The following is a 26,715-nucleotide window of genomic DNA, read 5'->3' on the forward strand; positions in this document are numbered from 1 at the left end:
GCACTTTATATCAGATAACCGAACTTTAGATGCTTCATTGCACTCTTAGTTCAGAGAATGGCAGTGCCATTTCTTCTCATTGTTATGAGCAAATTGATTTGATCATTGTCATATGACAAAAAAATTGTGAGCATGTGTGTCACGTATAGTTAGTTGTTTAAATGGATACGCACATTAGACTTGTATAATGCTTTAGCAAAAGAAAATCTATAGTTGAATGAAGTTTTTTCTTGGTTGAGTGTATTCTTGGTGGCACCAATTAAATGGCGCCCATACATATACAAGTGTTCTCCCGTTGCAATGCACGGTCACTCACAGTCATTGCAGATATTACTATATACCATAAGCTGTATACTATGTTCAGAAACATTTATCGATTCAAACATGTTACTTTATTGATGATATTAACATTTTTTACGTGTGCCTTGGTTAGAGATTTCACTTCCATTCCTTTTGATCATACAGGCTCCTGTTACGGTGTCGCATACTGACAGCAAAAACAAAACGACACATTGCATTCCATTCCCCGTTAGTTGTTCAGCTCACTCAGCCATAAGAGGCAAAGGAGTACTTGCATTACAACTACCAGCAGCAGCAGCTACATGCCTACATCTACACTACTGAGTACTAAGTGGCCGATCAGGTAAGTGCAAGTTCATCCATCAGGACTACATTAGTTCCCAGTTCCTACTACTAAACTGGAGCACCACACTTCATACATAACATCAACAAACTTAGTCATGCTAAGGCCTGATCCTCTAGCTTTGTAGATCTCTACTAGTCTCTACACCACCTAGCTACTTTGCAATCTGTCCCTGAAATACCGGAACTGCTCTCACAAGTTTTCAGGTCATCCCTTCTTTGTGCACACACAATGCTACTAGAATCCAGACCAGAGCTGCCCAGGGCCAGTTGGGTGGCGAGGCTGACCTCCAACCGCTGCCCAAATTGACAGCTCCTGGGATGTCGAAACCAAAATCTGATGATTCAGAAGAACCTGCCCCACTGGCATTAAGCACCGGTGCTCCTGAGTCGGAACCAGGCGACGATGACAATGGATTAGTCGTGGACGCAGGGTCATATCCAGCAGTAGAGCTGCAGAGATAGAACGTGAGTTTCACATTTGACTGCATTCATCATTGCCAGAGAATATGCAAAGGTTCTGTGTTAGTTATCACAATGAGATATTAGATTCCCACCTGGATGATGGTGATGATGATGCAAACACACAGCTCCCTGAACCTGCAATGAAGTGATTGCCATAACATCCCTCAGAACACTAAAATGAAAGGAAACACACAAGGATGATTCAGCTGGAACCAACGCAAGAAGAGGAAGACAATCTTACTTGGATTAGCAGTGACGAGCATTGCTGTCCCCCCAAAGTCGCAACTGGAAGGCACAGGGTTCCTCTGGTAATAAGTGTTGAAAGCATAGGATGCATGGGCTTGGATGGTATTCGGATAGTAGCAGCTCCCGGATGGCTGAATCGCCGAACAATCTGTTCCTCCAATGCCACATGCATAGTCCAACGCGTTCTGGAGCGCAGCTTCACTTGAGCCAGCAGGCTTGACCACACACCAGACCTGCCGGCCAGACGCAGCTGGAGTTGTGACTGTAGGAGCAGGAGTCGTCGGTGTCGGGTTCGACACCGGTGGGTTGTTGACTGGTGTTGGTGTCGACGGAGGGGACGTGGAAGGCGTGGTGACAGCAGGATTGGTGACCGGCACGGTTGGTGGGAAGGAGGTTGACGGCGTTGGCAGCGGATATATGACTGGAACTGGCGGCGGCATGGTGGAAGAAGGAGAAGGGGTGTTTGTTGAGGGGGCTGTGATGGGCGTGGGCAGAGGGTTCAAGGAAGGGATGGTGATGGTGGGATTCGTGGAAGGCACTGTGATAATGGTGGGCGTCGGGTTATTGGAGGGGACTGTCGCGATGGGGTTGGTGTCCTGAACCGGACTCACATCATCATGCACGAGGACGGCTGGTTTACCTGCACAACACAAGACAACACAGTGATTGTGCTTGAGTTCATCAGTTCAGCCTGACGAAGTAACACCAATTCAGGCATTCAGCCAAGGTTAACTAGTAGTAACTCCTATGCCCATCTATGATTTATCCTTCACTTCTCCTATATCTCAAGGTGCCTCATTCTTTGTTTTTGTTGGAGCAACATGTAACTTTATTGATCATTGTTTTTCTATAGAATAGAAAAAAAATAGTTAATTGTCGTTTGTGAGTTGCCAATTGTACTCTAGTTGATTGTGAAGGATTGTTGCCTGAAAATTTCTCCTGAAATATAGCAAGTCTATTTATCCTGTCACCTGCATTTCTGAAAAAAGAAGGAAGGGGAGAGAATGGGTGCGTTTTCTTTACTTTAATGTGACTATGTGAGTGGTAGTGGTAGCTTGCAGCCTGTTCCCCATTTGCAAACAAGAAACGAAATTCACGAAAACAGGTAGCGAGATCACTGAAATGCCTGCAGCTGGAAGCCTGGAACTGGTACGTGCTCCACTAGCAGCAGCAGCAATTCAGCAAACAAGTGACTGGCGTGGCCTAAAACTAAGATCTGCTCGCGGGGGAATTAATTGGAGGAAACAGTTACTGAGCACTGTAGCTCAATCTTAGCTAAGCTCCCTCCAGGCTCCTAGGAGGAGGCTAGCTAGCTAGCTAGCTACGCGATGGAGCGGGTGAGCAGGCACTGAACCGAAGGCAGAAGCAAGAATCTACCTGTGATAGGACTGGGAGGATGCGGATTTGGAGGTATGTACCTGCAGCAGCAGCGGCGGCGGCAGAGCAGCGTGGAAGCTCCCCGGCCTGAAAGGCGGAGAGGACTAGGAGGAAGAGGAGCAGCGCCGCCGGCCTGGCCATGCTCGGTCCTTGTTCCTTCTTCTCCAGCTCGCCGCCGCCGCCACCGGTAAGCTCGGCGTGGCCCTTGTCTCTCTCTCTGCCCTGCGGGGTGGTGGGGTGGGTCGGTAAAAGGTGTGCGCGAGCGTTTTTGCGGCCCGAGGGAGGGAGCAAGGAAGGGGAAGAAGGCGACAGCAAAAGGTGGAGAGTGGAGTGGAGGCAGTAGACTGTGTGTGCAGTGCAGCTGAGCTGCCGAAAGCACGAGAGAGAGAGAGACGATTCAGCCCACCAGTACACCACCACCAAAAGACATGAAATGAAAGCAAAAAAAAAAGGCTGCATGCGACGTCGAGATTGAGACCCAGCTGAACGTGAATTTATCATTTTTTTTTCTCTTTTATGCGAGACGAAGAAACGCGAGGCCTTGTTTAGATCTTTCTCTTTTATGCGAGCCGAAGAAACGCCTGGAATCGTGAAAAATTTAGGCTAAGCTACTGTAGTCCTTTCATTTATACTTGATAATTACTGTTTAATTATAGACTAGTAGATTCAAAAGATTTATCTCGCAAAATTATAGATAAATTGTATAATTAATTATTTTTTATCTATATTTAGTGCTTTATGTATCTGTTCAGAGATCCAATGTTATAAAAATCTTGAAAATTTTTGAAAACTAAGGCCTTGTTTAGTTGGCAAAAATTTTAGATTTCGGGTACTGTAGCACTTTCGTTTGTTGTCTAATCATAGACTAATTAGTGTCAAAAGATTCATCTCACGATTTACAAACAAACTGTGTAATTAGTTTTTGTTTTCGTCTAAATTTAATACTCCAAGCATGTGCCGCAAGATTCGATGTGACGAAGAATCTTGAATTTTTTTGGAAACTAAACAAAGCATAAATAAGGCGAATTAGTTAGAGCTGACTACAACAAACTAGGGTACGACGATGACCCCTGTCGCTTGGGAGCAACGGCATGATTGCTCCACCCACCCAGGTCCCAGGATTGCACATGGTTGAGCACGCTATTATATCTGCTATCAGAATGAATGTACTATCTAGTAGTTTTTTGCGACGGAAAATACATATAGTATTCGCTCAGTCTAAAGGAACAAGATAGATTTTGCTTTTTTAAAGAGTTATAACCAATCTTATGTTTAATCACATATATAAAAGTATGAGGATGTTTCTAATGCATAGTTAAGTATTACGGAGTACTAGTTTAATTGTGAAATACTTTAATAACAACAAATCTACTTAGAGGTATAAATTTTTATAGTATTTTTTTAATAAATCACTCAAATTTGATATCGATTACAGGATTTAATTTCTTTTTCTAAGAAAGGGAGACTATAAATGAATGATATAAGGAAACAACCGACCAGCTGCGACCCCCTAGCTTTGAATTTGTTGCGCCCCGGTGCATGTCCGCGAAAAAAGAATTGTAGGGGGGGAAAGGTAGAATTCCCATACGTATTGGTTGATTTACTGAAGCATCATTTGGTTTGTAAGAATTCTTATTTGCAGGAAAAATATAGGAGACTTTTCTTTGCATTTCCTGCAGCTTATCCAAACACGTATTCTTTTTTTTTTTAAAAAAAAAGTCCATACACATATTCCAACAAAACTCATGTGCTTTTTCTTACTCTTCTACTCTGTATGTAATAATTCTATCATATTCCTGCTTTTTTTTCCTATTTATTTATGCGTTGATTTTATACTGTGTTTCAACTTTCAAAGGGGCCCTCGCTGAGAACACTATTTTCAGAATTCTAGAGACGAGTGATTTGGTGCTGTCCACGTAGGCCTGTCTGCTCCACCATGGCCTTTGTGAGTTGTGACGGCCAGCCTTGGCCGCGGAGAAGACCGGAGGAAACAAGTGAGTTGTTGCCCCCCAACAGTACGCACGCAAACACACAGCGACAACGCAGGGAAACTTCCTTGTCGAGCAGAGAGGAGGCCTCCCTGGCAGTCGGCACCATGTGTACATATGTCCATGGATTTATATAATTTGGAATGAAGGAAGTGCCACTTTATATGAAGGACCGTGTTTAGACCGAAGACTAGACACAAGGCACGCGGAGGCACGGCCCGATAGGCACGGCGTGCTATGCCAGCCCGACACCTCTGGCTTGTGTATATACAATTTATAATTTGAAATGGAGGGAGCTAAACTTTATATGATGGAAAAATTCGTAAGAAAATTATAGTGTCCAATGAGATTTATAACTTTACAATTCGTAGCTTTTCTTGTATGAAGCCATCTTGTTGCTGAAATAATCAACATAATGTTTAGATCTAAACATTATATTAATTATTTCAGCCCCAAAATTGGGTTTAAACAAAAGAAAAACATTGGAAATATTTGAAAATTATAAAGTAATAGATCCCGTCATGCTCAACAATTTTCACAAACCTATCTCCATTCGTACTCATACGAAAATTTATGGGGTTTTTCAAGATTTTTTTTGTGTTGGAAAGAAAAAAAAAATATGCCAAATGAATTTCCAAAAATGGGCATCCCAACATTCCATCTATTGAATTAGTGAAATTTAAATATCGACGTTTTATTTGGCTGCGCGTAGTATATTAAGTTCCACAACTTTTTCTATTAGATCAACTATTTTGTACAGAACAAAATATAAATAAAGAAAACATTTTTCAGGAAATAAATAAATAAATAAATAGAACAATTGTGGCAGAGTTTGTAGTCATGGGCCGAGTATCGCGTAACACATATAAGGATAAAAGGCCCACAGGCCCATACTAACACTGCGTTTTGCTTTGCCCATTAGCAGAAAAAAAAAGCAGCAATTAGCACGTTGAGCCCATGGGCGAGGTTGAAAACGTGCTCGTGAGCTGGGGGGCGGGGCATGCATGCATGCTTCGCACGTGACGGATAACAACCACGACGTGCACGAGCCTATTGATTTGCTGGCTTGTTGCACGTGTAAAAAATGACGGCTGGCCATGCATAGGATATACCGAATGTTTTCGCATAGGGCACCACCGTGGCATTTGTGACAAAAGTCTGCGTCTGGCCAAGGTTTCCGGGCTGCCGGAAACATCAAAGGAAAGGAGCAGGTATAATATTAGGCGGACGTTCCTCCTATATATATGGCACCGTTTCACAGTTTATAAGAATCATCGCTATTCATAATTTAGTTCATACAACATATGATTTGAAAATCCACTAAGAAAGAATTATAAGTACTCAAACTCTAGTACAAGTTTGATACACTATGTAGAAAATATATTAAATGTTGTAACTTATTTACCCTATGATCTTCTGAAAGGATTTATATATTATCTTGAAGGATAAAATTTATTTTTGCACAACTAATAAGTGGTTGTTTATACCTATATTTTAAGTCATAGACGAACTATGAGCCAACATTATTTTGAAAGATATATATTATGGTACTACATACCATTATTAAGCACACATTTATAAAAGTGTGGTTGAACAATGATGTTCAAAGAATGGCTTTATGAGGGGGAGCAATTTGATCGAATCTACTTTTAAAATAATTAAAACCACTATAATTACAAAGATCAAGTATATCATATCCACTAAAATGTTGAAGTTTATGTACTTATCATGAAGATAAAATACCTATTCACGAAGAATAGAATATCCTAAAGAATATATGACTAAGAAGCTTATGATGTACTTGTTTTTCCTTTATGAGTTTTTACTTTCGCACACAAGGTTTTTAATGAGACAACATGTGTAATGCAATAATGAATATGATGTACTCTTTTCTCTGTGAACCGTTTTTTCCATTGGGTTTTCCAGATGGAGTTTTTAATGAGGCATGTGCATATCGTGGTAATCGCTTAAGGAGGAGTGTTATAAACATACAGACTTAATCCTAGAAGGAAATGAGAAGGAGAATCCTAATCTTAATCCTAATCCATTTGTATATGAGCTCTTACCAAAACTCTTAGACCTTAGCAGAACTATATATACATGGGAGCTCTATGTTGTAATGACCAATATTTAGAGGAATAAAGAATAATCTCTCTATCTCTTGTGTATTTGTGTTCTACTTTCATCCACTATGTTGATCGTAAGAGACAAAAATAGATAACTCATAAACTTCCCCCATCCTAAAATAAATAATTTTCTAAAGTTTAAAAATTATCCTAAAATAAATAAAATTATATGCAAATATAATCATAGGTGCATGCAGAAAAATAACTACCAATTTGGAGAGAGAGAGAGAGAGAGATATCCTCTGAAAAGAAAAAAAAAAGGTAAGGGCCAGAGGGTATATACATCTTTTGCCAACATCCTTAATCTGTCTAAAATTTCTAGAAACTTATTTATTATAGGATAGAGAGATTATATTTTGGTGGGAATATAATTGGACAAAACTTACTTATCTTTACATGGGGAGTCGGGAACTAAAAAAAATCCACTCATTGCTTCATATTCATTTACTTGCCAAAATTATTTTAGAATCACTCTGCACTTGTTCTTCTTATTATAAATTAAGAGGTGGAGCTTTATCAAACAGGCTTTATATATATTATACACACACACACACACACACTTTAGTCACGAATTTCCTAGCCTCTCGCTTGCTCAATTTGGCCTCACCTTGCCAGCAACGGGCTGCTCCTTGATCAAAGCAAACAAAAAGCTTGCTAGCACAGAATCAAAGAGTTGCTCGTCGACCAACTAAACTGATAATCCTAACTATTTCTTTGCTAGCTTAGACTAGGCGAGGCCAACGCTGCGCAAGGAACCAAATGAGCCGTGAGAGTCCAGATGAATAGAGGCTAGAATAACAAGATTACGGGACACTAATTTAGGGTCTATTTAGCACAACTTATTTTGCAGCTCCAGCTTCTACTACACTAGAGGGATTGTTAAAGTTTAACAGATACCATGACATTTTCGTTTTATTTAACAATCAGCGTCCAATCATAGACTAATTTAGGCTCAACATTAAGATTTGTTTGCAAATTACTCTATAGCTATGTTTTTAGTTTCGTAAATAGTCTATATTTATTACTTTATATATATGTCCAAACATTCAATGTGACAAGCCTAAACTTTAACTCGTGAAACCAAATGGGGCCTAAAGTGGAGCCGGATTTGTGGCTCCTTCGGCTCTGACTTATTTCATTACTGTAAAGCGACGAGCCGGAGTTTGAAGGAGCTCAATCAAGCGAAGCCTTAATTGCTTTGCCTGAGTTTTAAGGCCTTGTTTAGTATTTAGTTCCCACAAAAATTTGTAAAATTTTTTAGATTCTCGTCACATCGAATCTTTAGACGTATGCATGGAGTATTAAATGTAGACAAAAATAAAAACTAATTGCACAGTTTGATCGAAATTGATGAGACGAATCTTTTGATCCTAGTTAGTCTATGATTGGATAATATTTGTCAAATACAAACGAAAGTGGTACAGAACTGCCTAAGTTTGGCGTGGCATGGCAGCCCGCGGAGGATACACCTCGATTGCATGGCATATACTGGAAATGGATACCTGGACGTACGGGTGCCACCGCAGCTAACAGTCCTCCAATGCAAAGCTTCAGTCTGATTGGATTGGAAGGAGACGTACGGACGACGCTCTCGGCCTGCCCATTCGGTGCCGATTATTTAGCATCAATTCTGGAAAAACTTGGGTTATTAATTAATAAAGAAAAAGATGAGGCATAAACGATAAGGACAGCCACTTGCTTATTTTAGACCAAATTACAACAATAGTGTTAGCACAATTAATATACCATCCTATACCGCAATACGCAACATGTTCTCCTCTCAGCAGCAACAAATTAAGGAGGGTGTTTGGGACTGCTCCGCAAACTCCACTATAGAACAGCTCTACAAAAAACTGGAGTTTGTAGAGTATCTCTTTAAGTGCTCTCACAACTCCACTCTTTTTTCTCGAACTCAGTGCGTGGAGCTGAAATCGTTTGGCTAAAAAAACGTGGAGCGGAGCTAAAAAACGTGGAGCAGAGCTTATAAGAGCAGGTACAATAATGGGCTTATAGCTAAGCTAATATTGAAACTCAGTGAAAGTGACTTAAGAGCAGGTACAATAATGGGCTTATAGCTAAGCTAATATTGATGTGGAGGAGAGAAGAGAGGAGAGAGATGATAGCTTCACTCTTATGCAAGCACCAAGCTGGGCACGGATGCATAGGTAGTAGTTGGCCCAAATAGCAAGTATTGTGAGAAGGAATAGGAAAGAGAATGTGTTTTAGAGACAAGTACGAGACAACTTATTATATAAGAGCATCTCCAACAACTTGGTAAAATTCACTTGCTAAATCTTAGGTTATAGCAAGCTGCAAATTAGTTTGGCAAGTAAAAAAGGATATATCTCCAATAAATTGTTATTCTCACTTGGTAAAATTGAAAAAGTTGGCCATCTTTCTCCACAACTCATATTGGGCCGTGAGTCCACCGTATTTCGTTCGTACGTGAGTCTGTTGTATCCCCTTCATACGTGAGTCCGTCGTATCTTCGTGTGTGGCCGTGACTCTTTGCGTGTTGCGTGTGTGGCCGCCGCCGCTGTTCGGTACTCCGGCCAGGCATCTTCAACGTCGCTCCTCGTCAAGCTTCTCCGGCGCGGCGCTTAGGCCCTCTGATCCGCCACCACCCCTTCTCCATTGCAAAGAATGTTGGACAGGAATTCTCCTTCGTCTCCTTCCATCCTAATCAGCCTACAAAAAAGTTTATACGAACAAACAAATCACAAGATCTGATCGAAACAGTACTATACTATCAGATCAGAGGGAGAGATGGACGTCCTAGCAACACCTAGCAGCCTGACGCCCTTTCAGATCAGAGGGAGATCGAGATGGACATCAGCGGATGTTGCTGTCCACTCGGGCCTAATTAATTACTCCATCTGCTTTGTGCTACTAGTAAATAAACAATCACTCCATATCTGCTCAGGTATCGCATCTGCTGCTTGTCTGTTTACCCTTCCCTCCTCCCTCTCTCTGCGGCTGACGAGGAATTACGGTAGAGATCCGCCCGACGCCCTAGCAAGACCTAGCAGCCGGCCGGTGAGAACGTACCTGAGAAGACGATGGCGAGGGAGAGATGGATGTCCCAGCACCTTCCTCGCGCCCAGAGAAGACGACGGCGGCGAGGGAGAGATCAGAGGAGACGACGTCGAGGGGGAAGAGGAGACGAGACGTCGAAGAAAGACTGCGCGACGCGGGAGACAGTTTTATTGGCGAGGGAGAGGGATTTCGCGGACAGAAGAGAATACGACGTGGGAGACGGCGTGGTGGATCACGATTCGCACTCGAAGCCGCGCGCGGATTTATCCGCGTGCGAGACCAGCAATTGTATTTGAGGAATTGTTGGAGAAAGATTTTTGTGGTTTTACCAAATTTATAAACATAGCAAGTTCATTTGAGGAGTTGTTGGAGATGCTCTTAGCTCTAATCACTTAGTTTATAGCCAAGCACTTGGCTCTATTATTGACCTTGCTCTAATGGAGTATTATGTACAACAGTGAACTCATGTAAGGACTTGTCGGCGTCTAGACTCGTCGTCTAGACACTAACGAGTATAAGTATGCGTGTCTACCTAAACCCGGATGATGATGCAAGTGGAACACAGAGGATTTATACTGGTTCGGGCTAAGGATGCCCTACGTCCAGTGAGATCGGGGGTCTGTATTGCCTTGCACCCAAAAGTGCTTGTAGTAGGGGTGTACAAGCAGGTTGCGAGAGAGGGCTAAGTCCCAAGTCTCGACTTCGTGTGATGGACAGAGCGCTACTTGCTACTCTGTGCGTGAACTCGCTTGGAGTTGTGGTGTATGGCTTGAGTCTTGGTTGCCCTGATTGTGGATTGCGTTGATTGCGTGGATTGTTGGCCGTGTCTTGGATGTGAGCCCTGGATCCCCTTTTATAGTCTCAAGGGGACACAGGATTTTACATGTGTGACTGGTGATCTTCCTCTGATGAGTGGTGAAGCCACAGTTCCGATCCTGTAGAAGCTTGTCCATCTCGTCCTTGGGGTATGGCTGACGGTGTGGTTGCTCCTGTGGAAGATTCCCGAGCCCTGTTGAGGTCGTGGGGGTCGGGTCGGTGTCACTGCTGCATGTCCTGTAACAGTAGGAGAAGACAGCCAAAGTGACACTGGTTAATCTCTTCCATACCCCTTTTACTGTGAGGCGGTACACCACAGTGAAAGAGGTAAGGTTGCATAGTGAAAGAGGTAAGGCTACAGTGGTCAGGGTGGTTGAAATAGTCGCCACCATGCCCTGCCGTAGTATGGTGGTCACTGCGTCCGTCGCATCATGGGTACGGGCGCCATGTGTTGGAAGCCTGGCTCTGAGACGGGGGCTCGGACGAGGCGGTGTTGGCGCCCGAGCCTAAGAGGGGTCGGGCGAGGCGAAACTTGCGCCCGAGGCCAAGGGGTCGGTCGAGCCGGAGCCCGCGCCCGAGCCCTGGTGATCATGGATAGTTTGCTTTGTCTTCTGCGATTTTTATTATTCTGATTTGGGTATCCCTTTTTATGGTACCAACAGGACTGAGAATAGAAGTTGTGTTTATCCAAAAATACAGTTGCAGCTACTTACCTGTCATACGGTTGCATTGAAGAAATTTTATAGAAATCCGTACAGTCACCGTAATCAATTTTTTTTATAATAAAACCACAGAAAAAACATCAAAAAATCCGCATTTCAAAAGAGGCCGACCAGTCTTAGTGAAGAGTTTATGACATTTTTCCAAGAATACAATATATTGGAAAATTTTGGCTTATAAGAATCCAATTTATTTTTTCATCAAAACTACTTAAAATCCGTATTTGTAAGAGCCTCTAATAGTAGCAGCTATTTATATGTAAAATTTCGTGTACTAATTATATTTTGGGATAGAATAATTTGATCCATTCATCCAAAATAAGTTTACGTCCCCTCTGTGACGCAGAAATTTTATAGAAATCCGTACAGTCACAGTATAATCAATTTATTTTTTTATAAAAAAACCGCCGAAAACATCAAAAAAATCTGCATTTCAAAAGAGGCCGACTAATCTTAGTGAAGAGTTTATGACATTTTTCCAAGAATACAATATAATAAACTCTTCACTAAGACTGGTTGGCCTCTTCACTAAGACCAGTCTTAGTGACCAGTCTTCTTCTCGTGGAAATTTGGCTTATGCTGAAAAGTATTATTCGCTGATTTATTGTAAGAGAAAAACAATGTACAATTACTAGTAAGCCCTATTCATTCCATTCTATGATTTTATACATAAACATTTAATTTAATCCTCATAAAGAGTCGGTAATCGTGCCTAAAAGAATTTCATCCTTATAAAACTCATTTCTTCTCTCTCTTCTTATATTGTCACGTCTTAAAAAAGTTTATGTAACAGCTTATTAAATACAAATAAAACTTTGATAAAACTCTTAGTAAGAATGACCTTAACTAGTCCTTAAATCCACAATATATATTTGCTCTATTATCATCCCAGTACAACCCTTCTTGAACTAACCAAAACTTAATCTGGCACTTGCAACTATCTCATCATTTGGAGAGAAAACAAAACAAGATAGCTTATTTAGTCGCAGCACTTTCACGTGCCAATCGTGCAAAATGCTCCTACAATCCTACACCAAACTACACATACTCACAGCTTGCATATATATACAGTAGTTTCACTGTTCCATTACAAAATATTCTCACCAACAGAAACAAAAAATGCTGGCATTATATATGTAGTATTCATATATAGAATGCTCCCAAATCCCAATCCAAGAACCGAGACACGGAGACAGCAGGCAGCTTGCCTTCTGGAGGCGTTCGGCCGATCAACTTTTGGAGTTGGAATTCAGGGAGCTAGCTAGCTAGCTAGGCTCTCGTGGTGTGCATGCAGCTAGCCGAACTCGATCGAGCTCGTCGACGGCCATGGACAGCACCGCGTTCTTGCCTGAAATACCCAAGCAGCAGCAGCGTTGGAGACTGCTTCACGCCAGCGGCCTCCCTTCTTCCTTCCCGCCGTTTTGGCGTTTTCAAATCGCAAGCAACTTCTCCCAGCCAAGTGTTAATTTCCCGCCAGATTTATATATAGCGCCAACACCACCACAAGGCACAAGCTTCGATTCAGTCATCAGCAACAAGCTCGATCAGAGTCGTCTACACACGTGTGCAGTGCACTCACACACATGGCGGCGGCGGCGGCGTCTATCTCCGGATCCCGCACCTGCTACCCTAGCGGCGGCGTCCCAATGGCCAGCGGCGGCCGGCGGCGCACCGTCATCAGGAGCTCCTTCGCGCCCGGCTCGCCGGCGTCGACGCCATCGACGGTGCGGATCGGCAGCAAGTGGACGGAGCTCCAGGGCGCGCGGGACTGGGACGGCCTGCTGAGCCCGCTGGACGGCGCGCTCCGGGGCGAGCTGGTCCGGTACGGGGAGTTCGTGCGCGCGGCGTACGCCAGCTTCGACTTCGAGGGCGGCGCGCCGTCCTACGGCTCCTGCCGGTTCCCGAGCCGCTCCCTGCTGCGCCGCGCGGGGATGCCGGGGACCGGGTACCGGGTCACGCGCCTCCTCCACGCCGCGTCGTCGTGCACCGCGTCGCTCCGGTGGTGGCTACCCTCGTCGTCGCCGCCGCCGTGCGGGTCCAGCTACATCGGCTTCGTCGCGGTGTGCGACGACGAGCGCGAGATCGAACGGCTCGGCCGCCGCGACGTCGTCGTCGCGTTCCGCGGCACCGCCACGTGCGGCGAGTGGGTGGACAACTTCAAGTCCGGCCTCACACGGCTCCCGACGATCCCGACGACGATGACCGGCGGGGGGGAGGACGACGGCGAGGAGGCGATGGTGGAGCGCGGGTTCTGGAGGCTCTTCACGGCGCCAGGCGAGGCGCACAGCAGCCTGCAGCAGCAGGTGCGCGACGAGGCGCGGCGGATCGCCCACGAGTACGGCGGCAGCGGCATGCCGCCGCTGAGCATCACGGTGACGGGGCACAGCCTCGGCGCGGCGCTCGCGGTCCTCACCGCCCACGAGATCGCGACGACGCAGCAGCAGCAGCAGCGACAGGAAGACGGCGAGCCGGCGGCGATGATGGTGACGGCCGTGTCGTTCGGCGGGCCGCGCGTGGGCAACGCGGCGTTCCGGCGGAGGATGGAGGAGAGCGGCGGCAAGGTGCTCCGCGTGGTGAACTCGGACGACATCGTGACCAAGGTGCCGGGGTTCCCAGTGCACGAGCAGGGCGACGGCGGCGACCAGCCGGCGAAGGGGATGATGAAGGCGAGGCTGCCGAGGTGGCTCGTCGCCAAGATGGGGTGGGCGTACGCCGACGTAGGGCGCGAGCTGCGGCTGAGCCAGGCCGGCTCGCCGCCCAACGTGGTGGCCTCGCATGACCTCGACTTGTACCTCAAGCTCGTCGCTTCCTGCACAGACTAGATAGCAAAATGACCTACCTAGACATGTAGTGCTGCACTTTACTAGTCTGACAGTACTGTTAGAGAATGTGCTAATCTAGTGTGATTATTAGCTTGTGGGCACAATGTTTGCTTGCTGTTATATGTGAGGTTCTTGTTCAAAAGCAAAGCGATTAGAAGACACGTGTCACTTTGCTGCATGGGCATATATGGCCTGCAAAACTGACCAGGGTCCAAAGCTTGTTTACCATCTTTTATGTTCATGCACAAATCACTTACATTTCCTGCTCCGCGGATTGACGGCTTCGTCTATCTCCATTGATATTGGCCGACAAAGGACTTGGTCATTTTTACGATATGAACTTAGCATAAAGTCGGACTCGATGCATGTCTACTCTTTTCTCTGCGATTTAAGAGATTTGATCGTTTTTACCATCTTCAGTTGGTTAAATACTTAAATGTTTGAGATTCTCTCTCACAAAGTAAATTGTTCGCTTGTCTTATGAGCCGTACTATTTCAGCGAATGAATATTTGTTTTTCTCTCAGCTCTGTTCGCTTTGCTGAAAAGTCATGATTGAAAGTATTGTTCGCTGATTTATTGTGAGAAAAAAAATATTGATCGTTCGCTGAAATAGTTTCATCCAACATAGAGTAAAATCCTAGATAGGTTACCTACATTGTCCTAGAGAAAGAGAGAACAAATTACATTGTTTTCTTCATATTAATAAGTGACATTTGTATACCCTTCTCAGAATACTAATAAATCAACAATTCTCTTGTCTTAATCTCCTTTGAATTTTATTCTTGTCTTTTTAACCTATCGCTTTGAATTTTAAAGGAAGAAGGAAGGAAAGATTGCGTGCAAACTTTTCTTAAGTCAACTCTAAACTCTGAAATGTATAAGGTGCAACAGAAGTGGTGGCAATATATGAACACAAATGCTTAGTTGTTTCCATTTCCTCATCTTCTGGCTCAAATCCCATATACAAAGGGCATTTTTTGTTATTTAATTTGTGTAATAGCAATGGTCGATAATATCAAGATTGACAAAAGGTACATCAATTTTTATTTTCTCCGATAGACCACCCCCCCCCCCCCCCCCAAACCCCTTTTTTTTGAATTAGCAAAATACTAATATAACATATTAAAAGACAAAAAAAATAATACATTCGCATTCAAGTTTGCAAGAATTGTGCATTCATGGGATTCGGAAAATGAGGAGTGCACATTTAGAAGGCATGTAAAAACATGACATTCGTTCAAAGTACAGAATAGAATCAACAAAAGCAGCAGGGGATAGGGTTTCCAAAAGCAGATGATAATATTGCCAGCATTCCTTCAACAACAGCTATTCACAACTTCACCGGATTATAAATGCCTGCAACACGACACCTTCGGACAGTGCACATAACTGATTCATTGCAAAAAGGGCTTTGCCTTTTTCTAATCAAGAAAAGGTTACATATACAGACATATTTCTTCCATATTTTCAGCTCAAGAGGTCAACACATTTCACGCTGGCAGTGGCACCTTGAACACAGCTGCCAGCTAAACATGGTGCTGTAACTAGTACATTATAAGTTACACCATTGCTAGGAGAAACAAAAAAATGATCGACTAACTTCAGCCACGTTGTTTCTTTGCGCTAGGCAAATCATCATCGTAATGACCGCCATCATCGCCCCCATCTTTCTCACCCTTCTTTCGAGCCAGGATCTTGTTTATCTTGTGGAGGTCATTTGTGAGCTTCTGGTCCTTGTTCTGCTTCCTCGTCTTCCTGCCGTCCTGCATCTTCACCCCAAACTGGAAGGCGGCCTTTGGCATAGCTTCCTTCTGGTCGTTGTACTTCGCCCACTCCTCTTCCGTCTCAAAATCCCACCTGTGAAGACGGCCCTTAGCCTGCTCAACAATCATATATCAGAATACAATATAGAGATGGTCCCAAGAATTTATGTATTGTTCCACAACAGATGTGATCATCAAATTGAGTAACCATTTTAAACCAAAAGCCATAATTGCAGCAGAAGCTACGGCTACTGCTCCCTCCATTTCAAGTTGTAAGATGTTTTAGTTTTGTCCTAATCCAAACTTTTAAGTCTGTAGGAAAACATATTCACATCTACAATATCAAATAAATGCACTATCAAAATATATCATGGTGTATCTAACGAACCTTGTTTGATGTTGTATATGTTTGTGCATTTTTCTATAAGCTTGATCAAAGCTAGAGAAGTTTGATTTGCGACAAAAGCTAAAACAACCTAGAATTTGAAACTGAGGGAGTATATCAAAAATGAAAATCAGAACATGTACAGGCTTAATAACAAAGAGGAACATCAGGACAGCAGTTTTGGGGTCATGCTCAATACCGGAAACAACAGTAAATGAAAAGTATGGTCTAACAAGAGCAGTTGATTATTTTCTAATATTCAAATCCATAATGAAGAAAAAAGATGCAGAAACAACTTATCAGTGCAAATCAACTCAAAAGCAACATCAACATAAAAAATGTTAACTATGGGATGGTTATCTACTGCAATTTCACAGGAACCACTGTCACAAGCATAGACTCGTATCAGCAAGGGAACTTGTGTATATATGATCCAAATCATTTCACTTACCCGTCCACCCATATCCATCTTGGATAAATCATCTTCATCATCACTCCCTGCGATCTCATTATTATACTCCTGGTAACCAGGATAACACTCTGAGTAACTATCCGAAATAAAATTTGGATCTCTCTCCCGTGCATCTTTTTCCCTCAGCTGATTAAGCCTTTGATCATCACGTTTAAAAACAGAACCTAGACCCCGATCCTTGTCTGCTTGAGTCATGAACCTTGGATCCTGGGATATACTAGGGTCAGCCAGTACATCATATTCCTGAGTGCTTTGTTGCGCATACTGTTCTTGATAACCCAATGGCTGTTCTGCATACACATAGCCTGACCAATCGCCTTGATATCCAGCAGCTATCATCTGGGCTTGAGCAGCATCATACTCATTCTGGCACCAGAAGAGACATTAGGTATTATGACCAAGTTAAATAAAATGTACAGAAAACTAAAAATAGGTTATAGAAGGAGTCTGAATATGAAGAGATAAGAAATACATTATCAGCATCAACATTCAAAGTGCATGGTTCAAATTACACATATCCACCAGAACCTAAGTCACTGAACATTTATTGGCTTACCGGCTGTTGCCAAGCCTGAGCAGATTCAGATGGTGGTACTGGGCCATACATGGGTTCAGTGAAATAGGACTGCTTCTGATGGTTATGTGGTGATTCCTCCATATCCTCAGAACCAGGGCTTTGGCTCATTTCCTTGTTAGGAACTGAATAATCAACTCCATCTCCGACAAAAATGTCATCATCGTCTGCTCTAGCAATAGGGGCCGATTGTTTCTCCTTTCCATTGAAATTATTGTTCCGAGGGGGTGGAGCTGATGGTGGTGGCATATCTGATTGATGTTTCAGAGCAGAACCATTAGTTTGTGAAGGTTTTACTGCTTCGTCATAGTCACCGCTTGCCAAATTGTTCTTCCCTGCATTGTAGCAAACATAATGCATTAACAAGATATCTGATCCATCATGCACCAAGACAATTCCTAAAAGAATACTTTGCATACAATTGATACAAGACTCATGCACCCTGGCAACAGTAGCAACTTTACTATATAACTAAAATATATAAATACACAGTTCTTAACAAAAAAAATAATCACTTTAGCATATTTTTTCATGGCTTTACCATGCAAGCTTTATAGTTCTCTGTTTCTAACTCAAAGGATCTACTAGCACAGCATTTTAACCCATGAACACACCTTTTATATCTCTCTCTTTTTTCTTTTTCTTTAAGACCTTCCCTGAAGATCCAAGTCGAAGGTATGTCATAATTTTAGCAATCCTGTCAAGTACAGAACCATCCACGCTGACAGTTACCATCTCCTGCAGAAGTAAGAAGGTTATTAAGAAAACTCACAAGACACTCCAACAAGTTATATGCCATATTGTCTAATACCTCTGGTACAGGGCAATCAGCTTTGCTCCTATGAAGAGTTGTTGGAATATCATTAGTTATTCCCTCCTCCTGGTTGGATTTAAAGAAGATTTATTATCATGCTTGCTAAATGGAAAGTTTCAGAGCAGAAAGAAAAATCAGAGACAGATGAAATGGTACAACATAAGTTGGAATGCAATAGAAAATAACTAGAGAATATTAGCTACTTCATGAGAATAGGCTATGCTGGAACCTCTACATCTCCATTCTATGCTTCTGAGAAAAATCCATGGAAAGTTTGTATCTAGCAAATTTAAACATTACATCCCAACTGTGAGCCACTTATGGTTTCTGGCATCTGATTCATGGTTGTCCTAGCAGAACATGAACATATAGAAAGTACTGTGCAAGTGTTAGTTGCAACTATGAGGCCATCATGAACTGCAACAGCAATCAAATTGGCATATAAATCATACCATCAGATATAAAATAAATCAACACTAAACTTAAATATTATGAAGCATAATAAAATCAGAAGGCTACTCAATTCCCAGGTAAGAACTTCAAAAACTGCTTAAAGTTCTGTGCTTCAGCTGATGAGCAGAGAAACAGACATCTCTTATTATAGAAGGAAACATAATCATGCATGCTATATAATAAAAAAACTCACAAATAATCATAACATAAGCATTTTAACTTCTCAGAGTAAGGCTAAAATATATCTTAAAAAGTTAAAAACAATATAGTTTTTGAATACTTATACATACATAACATGTCTTTTCCTTCAAAAACATAGCATATGACTGTCGGTACAAATAAACACTAATGAGTTATGAAAATAAAATATTGTATGCATCTGATCATTTCCCCAGGGGGTGTGTATGTGTGTGTGTGTGTGGGGGGGGGGGGGGGGGGAATTTGCACTGCATGATTATTCTAAACTGTACCATAAACAATTCGGTAATGCGATGAAGCGCACAATTAGCATGGGACTCTTTATTAAGGCATTACCATATTGTAAATGAATGACATCCGACCAGGAAGAAACAATTCATTCTCTTTTATTATGCTTTGAGGCTTTATGATCCATTGATAGACAGACTGCAACCAACAAAGAATGACAATTATTAGCCATGGTAACCCTTTATACCGTATATGAAGAAAAAAAATCACTAATAAACTAGAAAAGAAATATACCTTTGCAGTTGCAGTGCGGAAAGAGACTGCCTGATCCTCTTTTGTTGCCCTACAAAAAAAAAGCAAGACAAATGTTATGCTCCCAAAGCACTAAGTGTGTCCTGTGTAATGACATGAGGCTGTTAACAAGTATTGTTAGTCATTACATCTCAAATCAAGACATGAATATTATAATTATAATTATAATTACAATGTACATAAGGTAGGGCAATCATGTGAAGGAAATGATATTCGGTTCATATTATGTTTACATGCACTCTAAATGAAATGCGCCATTATTGATTGTACAATATAAAAAAGACCTTACACAATCTCAGTTATCACACCAACAACTCAGTTGTGCAGAGGAAGATAAGCTGGTAAAGTTATATAGCATCACAAGATACAGACGCAAAATATAATGGGAGGCACAATCCTTTTAATTAATACATATGAACAGAAAATTTATCAATGCATAAGACTCTTCTAAAATTCAAAAAGGAGAAATTGGATTGGTCATAAATCAACTCAAACTTCAAATTTAGAGCTAGCTTGGTCCATATAATTCAATCATCATGGAATATTTTGTTGTACCATCTTGCTTTGTGTACAAGTGAATATTATGCACATGGCAACCATTATTAGGGCATACTGCATATGATAGCATTTTAAAACCCTAGTCCCTATTATGATCGTATAGAGAAAACTATGAGAAATTGAGGACTGAAACCATACTATGGTGGCAAGTACCTTGATTTAGAATCCTTCCCATCCTCTGCATCAGGTTTCTTTTCAATTTCACTCCGCACTTTGTGAAGTAGAGCATAGTCCAAGCCCTTGACCAGATGTGTATGCTCCAAATCACCTTAAAGCATGAATTGGAAATGGAATGTAAATCAAACAGCAGTTCATAAGATATAAAATGCAAAAGCAGCATCTGAGTTGCCAGATCACACCATACAATGTCACTTCTCTAAATTTTCTTTTTTATTACAAGACTTCAATGACTGGCTGATTAAGTTATATTTAAAACTAAATGTTTACATTTCATTGAAGAAAATGACATCCTCAAATTGAGGACATAGGCATTTACCTAGAAGACTATGTTAAACAATTATCTTTTTTGCAGAAGTCTATGCCCACTTCTTCATACATATCAAAAACCATAAAAAATAGAGGTAACAAATAGACATGCCAAAAGGACTATTCCCCATAAAAAGGGAAATCATTCCTTTCAAGAAGTATGTCATTAGCATCACATAACCAACCTCCAAGATATTTGCTTTTCTCAATTGAAATCTTGTGTGCATCTGCCAGCCTGTAACAAAAAAAAAAAAAGCAAAAAGTTAGAATTCCAGAAAAACTATAAGAACACATAGAAGTGTCTGAACCATGCCATCTGTTACCTCAAATCTGTTCCAGGGGGTGCCACAGCATGAAATGAACCAAGCTCTGTGGGTTCATAGTCTGGGTTTTGATCTTCACGGCGCTCCTTAGCACGGTCGCGATACCTGGGTGTCTCCGGTTCTACCTTTTTCTCCTCTCTGAAAAGGAAAACCAGAGACAATTAGGCTTGCCAAATCACTTGTTAATGTGAGTCTTTATGTTGGAAGTATTTGTAGTTTGCATCTAACTTGTCATTGCTACCGACTATTTTCACATCATTGTCATTCTAAAACATATCCTAAAAAGCTGCAAAATTTTATGGATTCTGCTCAAGACCACAATCCCTGAGTGTGGTGGCCCTGCATATTTTCAGAACTACCTTGGCCGAGTGAGCACTTTAGCCATTTATAAATGTGGCTCTTCTGCAGCTCACAAAAACTTATGCAAAATAGAATTTCCATAAAAATGGATAGTGCTTTACAGACACACACATAAGGGCAGCAATCTGTGCTATTTCAGAAGCATACACGAATCGAATAATCACCACCAAAGGATGGATTCCATGTAGTATAGCAGGCCAACTAGTAGGTGATTAAAGGGTTAGGATGAAAGAAAAAAGAAATCAGCAGCAATTGTGTACTTTAGTTCACACAATCATGTTATAGTAACCAACTGAGGATACCACCAGAGCTGTGGATTGATATACTAAATAAATTCCATGCATAAATATGTATCAGAAATATAACATGAAGAAGTTTTATCCTTTCAAGTTTGGTTCCATAGTCTGGGTCCATGTATACTCGTGAAGGTTATAAGACAAGACCTAAGCTGGTTCCTTCGCCTAGCTTTTATTCTATTTCCCAATCCCCAATCAAATGGCACCAAGAAATGTGCGAAACAAATGGAAAAAAGAAAGTACTTTGGAGTGCTTACTTCCGCCGCATCATCTTCTCCTTGTAGTAATTCTTCTTGGACGACATCTTCTCTCTCTTTTCTGTACCCCTAGAAGCATTTTTGGGGAAATTAAAATCTCGACGACAAAATTACAGAACCAGAGCTCAGAGACTCGGGAGGGCTCTTACTCGGCGACTTGCTCCTACGGTACCCGCTCAGAGTACCGCGACGGCAGTTGACGATGGGAACGAGGCAGACAACGGCGCTTCACAGGCGAGGCCAGGCGGCGGCGGGGAGCGCACAGGCGGAGGAAGGACGGGCCGCCCGGGCCGTAGGAAACCCCGCGAGGTTGAAGGACACGGAGGCACGGAACGGCTCGGAGCTCGGAGACGGGAGGAGGCTGGACGAGCCGGCGGGAGACGGCGGCGCGACGCTGCCGAGTGGCTTCGCCGATGCGGCCCTCGTGTTGGCTGGTGTTTTTCCGGCCGCAGCGGAACGGAACGGAGCTCGGGACGGGATCAGGATTGCTCGGCGTGACACGCATGTAGTCTAGTCCGCTGGATCGATATCGGACGGTCCAAACCAAAACAAGCGAGAAACGGAAGATCGGGCTAGTTGTCAACGAGGATATTTTCGTTCTAGATAACTATTTCAAGTTTAATTAAACTATTTCAAGTTTAATTAATATTTCATAATAAATTTAGTAATATTTATTTGATTATTATAAACATTTGTACAATTTGTTAAAAAAATATAGTCAAACTGAATAATATTTTACTTAGCACCGTAGCTAGAAATGCACTCTTTTGGACAGATGGAGTACATGTATACTTGGTCGGTAGAAGCTTCTCCGTTAAAAAAAAAAGTTTGAACTAAATCAAACTTTCTAGGTTTATAGAAAATAGTATCAACATTTGTATTCTAAATATATTTATTACAATATATATATATATATATATATATATATATATATATATATATATATATATTCTATGGTTAATGATATTGATTACATATCATAAACATTACAATATTTTTTCACATGGGAGTATGTTCAATCAAACCTGAGATCGACTGATTATGGAAAAATGAGATTAACAAGTTTTTTGAGGGGATAGATGCAGTGCTTAGTATTTATGGGCTCCGGAAAATGACCAATATTTTTCTCGATTAGTACAAGACAGGATGACCGATGTTGAAAATGATGCTCCCTGAAAGATTATTTTCCTTGACTTTAATGTAAAACTAAGACTGTTATCCAGAAGAAGCACATTCATTCAGGCTGGCAGGCATGCAGAGTTAAGCATGCACATCAGCAGTTCAGCACATGGGCATGACCGCATTAGCAACTACCAGAAATCTACCATCAGTGGAGCTGCTTTTAAAACATGTTTTATTTCAGATCCTTCAGGTTGAATGCACACGCTGTTTAGCAGATGGTCTCTGCCTAGCTTTGGGAAAACCAAGAACACAATTAGTTCACAATCACAAGACTTCGCTATGCAAGTGTAAAGCAAGATAATTTAGCAAGATTTTATTAGCAAGCTGCAAAATCGGTGCAATCCCAAACACAAGCAGTTAACATGGATCATCAGAGCAAAAGGATTTAGCTTCTCTCTCAAGAATGTTAGGGGCATCAAAGACTGCAGACACACCGCTCGCCCTTGCCTTTCCTCAGCACCAATTTGATGGTGTCATGCACAACAGGTGGCCAGAGTGACCACCTGCTGGTTATGAATATACCACCACTTGGATCAGCAATCAGTGGAACACAAAAGGAGACATCTTACAATTTGAAAGTCGTCAATCAATAAACTCCTGGAATAGATATCAGATACAGAGCTGAGTAAATAGGAAATCTCACCTTGGTTGGTGTTGTGCACTGCAACACTGAACTCTTCAGCAATCTTGATAAGGCTGGACAGCATATGTGCTAACTTTTGCTGCAATTTCATAGCAGATACTCATAAGCAAGCATAGAAATGGTACCTTCAACTTGTGTAAGAGAGTGACTGTACCTGATGCTCAGTTCACCCCTGCCACTGAAATCAACACGGAATAGTGTGATTAGCCGATCACAGAATCAACAATCTGTTACCACTGAGTGGAGAGTGGAGACATACAGAATATGAGCCAATTGGGTCTTCTCTGAACTGAAAGACAAGCTGATGGAGTCAAATTAAGAAACGATAACTGAACTCATCATCAGAAATATAAAGAGCTACAAAAGTGCATCAAGAGTCAACATTATTGTTGTGGCTATTCTAGTTCAGTGATCTTTCTATTTCAAACTATAGATGATTTTAGCTTTGTTCTAAGTCAAATTTCTGAGTTTATAGAAAAAATGCACCATCTACAACATGAAATTGGTTTCGCTAAATACTCCATGAAATGTCTTAATAGTCATCTAACTCATTTACTAGTTAAGAGGTTTCTTTTCTTTGCTGGTAGACAGGTAACAACACGTGTTTGCGAGATTGCTGTGTCTACACAAGGGTAAATTGCTCCCAGCAATAGAATATTAGAAATCATTGTTTAACCTAAAGGTCAACATCTAGGACAGGCTGCCAGCTTTTGCCTAGAATGACTTCTTCCTCTTTTTTTCAAACATGAGGACGTTCTAATCTTCTGTTGTTTTCTTTCACTATCTTCGGAAAAGCCATTGTTCACAAACCCACATGCTTACATTATAGAACTCAAGTAAAGATGGAGACCATGACACTGGACCATTGGTTTAAACATATAGCGATCAGTTTCCACTTCTAAAAAACTTCTTTTGGATGAGAACATACAAAACATCCATGAACTTCAATGCCACTAACCCAGTCTTATCTAGCCAACAAAAGAAGTTGTATCACTTCTAAAGCTGCTATCGTAAAGAGGGAACACAAGCACAGCAAGAGTCAAGATGAAGAACAGGGGAGGCAAACAAAGAATCAGGTATGGAGGAGATGGCAGAGCTCATGGGGCTGACCTAACGTAGGTATGGCAGAGGAGACCTTCTCCCTCAGCTGTTCCTGAAATGCATCAACAGCACAGAGAAATGGCACAAATTTATCAGCATGGAGAGAGAACTGAGAAGTAACTGATTTCAGTACATAACAATTGGACAGTAGCGTGAAAGAAACCGAACCTACAGAAACAGAACAGCTTATGGCAAAACATACTCATTTGGGTAAGACCATCAAGATCAGGAATCTCAACTAAGATTAGTACTGTTCCAATCAGCAACGAGTGAAATGCAGTGATTCACTAGCACAAAACACATCCACGATTCCAATACGATTGCAAAATTAGCTGGTTTAATAAATAGCATGAGAATCACCGGTAGCAAGGTGCAAGGTGTGATGACAACATCAGGATGATGATTAACATAGGAGTACTCCAGAGTAATCAGCAGACACTCAGTATAGGAGGATGACGCACAGACACGATACAACTTCAACTTAGATAAGAGTAGCTGGATGTTGCACAGACACAGGCTACTTGCAAAAATTATTGCTTGTCGTCGTTGTTGTCGACGATTGGCCACGTCGAGGAACATGCCATGCTCGACGACGCCGTTGATCCAGAGCAGGCGATCGCTGCTTCGAAGAACAGGCAGGCTACTACTTGTAAACTACTACTACTTCTTCCTGCCCATGACTGCGACGGTGCCGTCCTTGTTGGCGACAATGACGGTGGTGGCCATGCCCAGGAACATGCCGTGCTCGACGACGCCGGTGATCCGGAGCAGGCGGTCGCTGATGTCGCGCAGGTCGCCGCGGATGCCGTCCTCGAAGAACATCTCGACGATGTAGTTGCCGTTGTCGGTGACAAAGGGCGCCTCCAAGTCTTCCCCCTTGGCGGCGGGGGCGGTCCTGAGCCTGGCGTGGAAGCCGGACACGCCGTCGAACAGGTTGCGGATGAGTCCCAGCGTGTGGGGCGCGCCGAAAGGGATGACCTCGACGGGGATGGCGCCCGTGCATCCGAGACGGGGGACGAGCTTGGACTCGTCGACGATGACGACGAACCGGTCCCCGGCGCCCTCGATCATCTTCTCGCGGAGCAGCGACCCGCCGCGTCCCTTGACGAGGTTGAGGTCCGGGTCGACCTCGTCGGCGCCGTCGATGGAGAGCGCGATCCTGGCGCCCGAGGCGGCGTCGAGCGGGAGCAGCGGGATCCCGACGGCGGACGCGTGGGCCTCCGTCTTGAGGGAGGTGGGCACCCCGGCCACGCCCGGGAGCGCGCCCGCGCGGAGGAGGTCCCCGAGGCGGTCCAGCGCGTGCGCCGCCGTGGACCCCGTGCCCAGGCCCAGCGTCATGCCGGGCTCCACGAACTCCACCGCGCGGTGCGCCGCCACGCGCTTCAGCTCGTCCTGCGTGAGCTTCCCAGACGGCGGCGGCGAGGTGGCGGCGGCGCTGCCCATGGCGAGGTGGGGAGGCGGCGGCGCGGGGTTCTTGGGAGGGAGGGAGGGAGTGGGGGATTGGGATTTGGGAACGGGAGGTGGGGGGTGATTTCGGGAATTGGGTTTCTGAGGAGGGGGAGGGGGGGTATTTAGGAAAGAGGGCGGGAAAGGGGAGGTGGGCAGCGCAGGGATAGGGAATCAAATCGCCGAATCGGAATGGTGCTGCGCGAGCCGCGTGCCGACGATTTAAAGGCCTCGGAATGCGGGAAAGCCGTCGTGATAGCTGATAGAGACAGTTCCTTACACGAAAAAACAATATCTAAATTCTAGATATAGCACTAGAAAAGCTAGGGTGCCGTGCTCTAATTTTTGGCCCCTCGTACTATCAGTATCCCTTTTGTTTATCAAGGATTACTACAAGTCTATCTTGATACAAGTCATTCATATCTTTCACTAAGTCCTCGTTTAGTTCCCAACAAAATCTAAAAAGTTTTTAAGATTTTCGGTCACATCGAGTCTTGTGGCACGTGCATGAAACACTAAATATAAACGAAAATAAAAACTAATTACACAGTTTATCTGTAAATCACGAGACGAATCTTTTGATCCTAGTTAGTCCATAATTAGACAATATTTGCCACAAACAAACG

At 42.9% G+C, this 26,715-nt stretch overlaps 5 protein-coding genes across 6 annotated transcripts; 1 reads left to right on the plus strand and 4 right to left on the minus strand.

Moving 5' to 3' along the window:
* LOC8069303 (leucine-rich repeat extensin-like protein 5) lies at positions 489-3,085 on the minus strand. Its single transcript, XM_021460920.1, has 4 exons — positions 2,772-3,085; positions 1,349-1,993; positions 1,200-1,242; positions 489-1,095 (listed from the first exon to the last, which is right to left on the minus strand). The coding sequence occupies exons 1-4, from the start codon at positions 2,869-2,871 to the stop codon at positions 846-848; spliced, it is 1,038 nt and encodes a 345-aa protein (XP_021316595.1). The 5' UTR covers positions 2,872-3,085; the 3' UTR covers positions 489-845.
* LOC8085653 (phospholipase A(1) DAD1, chloroplastic) lies at positions 12,999-14,237 on the plus strand. The gene has a single exon (XM_002448931.1). The coding sequence runs from the start codon at positions 12,999-13,001 to the stop codon at positions 14,235-14,237; it is 1,239 nt and encodes a 412-aa protein (XP_002448976.1).
* LOC110435668 (suppressor of mec-8 and unc-52 protein homolog 2-like) lies at positions 15,568-22,185 on the minus strand. 2 transcript variants are annotated; one of them, XM_021461512.1, is made up of 12 exons: positions 21,867-22,185; positions 21,718-21,786; positions 20,805-20,942; positions 20,667-20,716; positions 20,149-20,263; positions 19,420-19,468; positions 19,234-19,323; positions 18,244-18,312; positions 18,047-18,170; positions 17,415-17,767; positions 16,838-17,224; positions 15,568-16,115 (listed from the first exon to the last, which is right to left on the minus strand). In XM_021461512.1, exons 2-12 carry the CDS (start codon positions 21,762-21,764, stop codon positions 15,840-15,842), a joined length of 1,698 nt encoding a protein of 565 aa, XP_021317187.1. In that variant the 5' UTR covers positions 21,765-21,786; positions 21,867-22,185; the 3' UTR covers positions 15,568-15,839. The 2 variants fall into 2 exon arrangements, with proteins under 2 accessions (XP_021317187.1, XP_021317188.1); XM_021461513.1 differs by having other exon boundaries at positions 15,614-16,115; positions 21,718-21,778.
* Positions 23,315-24,946, minus strand: LOC110435633 (meiotic recombination protein DMC1 homolog). The gene is made up of 4 exons (XM_021461399.1): positions 24,895-24,946; positions 24,678-24,811; positions 23,543-23,621; positions 23,315-23,463 (listed from the first exon to the last, which is right to left on the minus strand). The coding sequence occupies exons 1-4, from the start codon at positions 24,944-24,946 to the stop codon at positions 23,315-23,317; spliced, it is 414 nt and encodes a 137-aa protein (XP_021317074.1).
* Positions 24,963-26,278, minus strand: LOC8069304 (probable ribose-5-phosphate isomerase 1). The gene has a single exon (XM_002450221.2). It carries the CDS (start codon positions 26,084-26,086, stop codon positions 25,304-25,306), a length of 783 nt encoding a protein of 260 aa, XP_002450266.1. The 5' UTR covers positions 26,087-26,278; the 3' UTR covers positions 24,963-25,303.

Source organism: Sorghum bicolor, chromosome 5 (genome assembly GCF_000003195.3).
Source record: "Sorghum bicolor cultivar BTx623 chromosome 5, Sorghum_bicolor_NCBIv3, whole genome shotgun sequence".
Classification (NCBI taxonomy): domain Eukaryota; kingdom Viridiplantae; phylum Streptophyta; class Magnoliopsida; order Poales; family Poaceae; genus Sorghum; species Sorghum bicolor.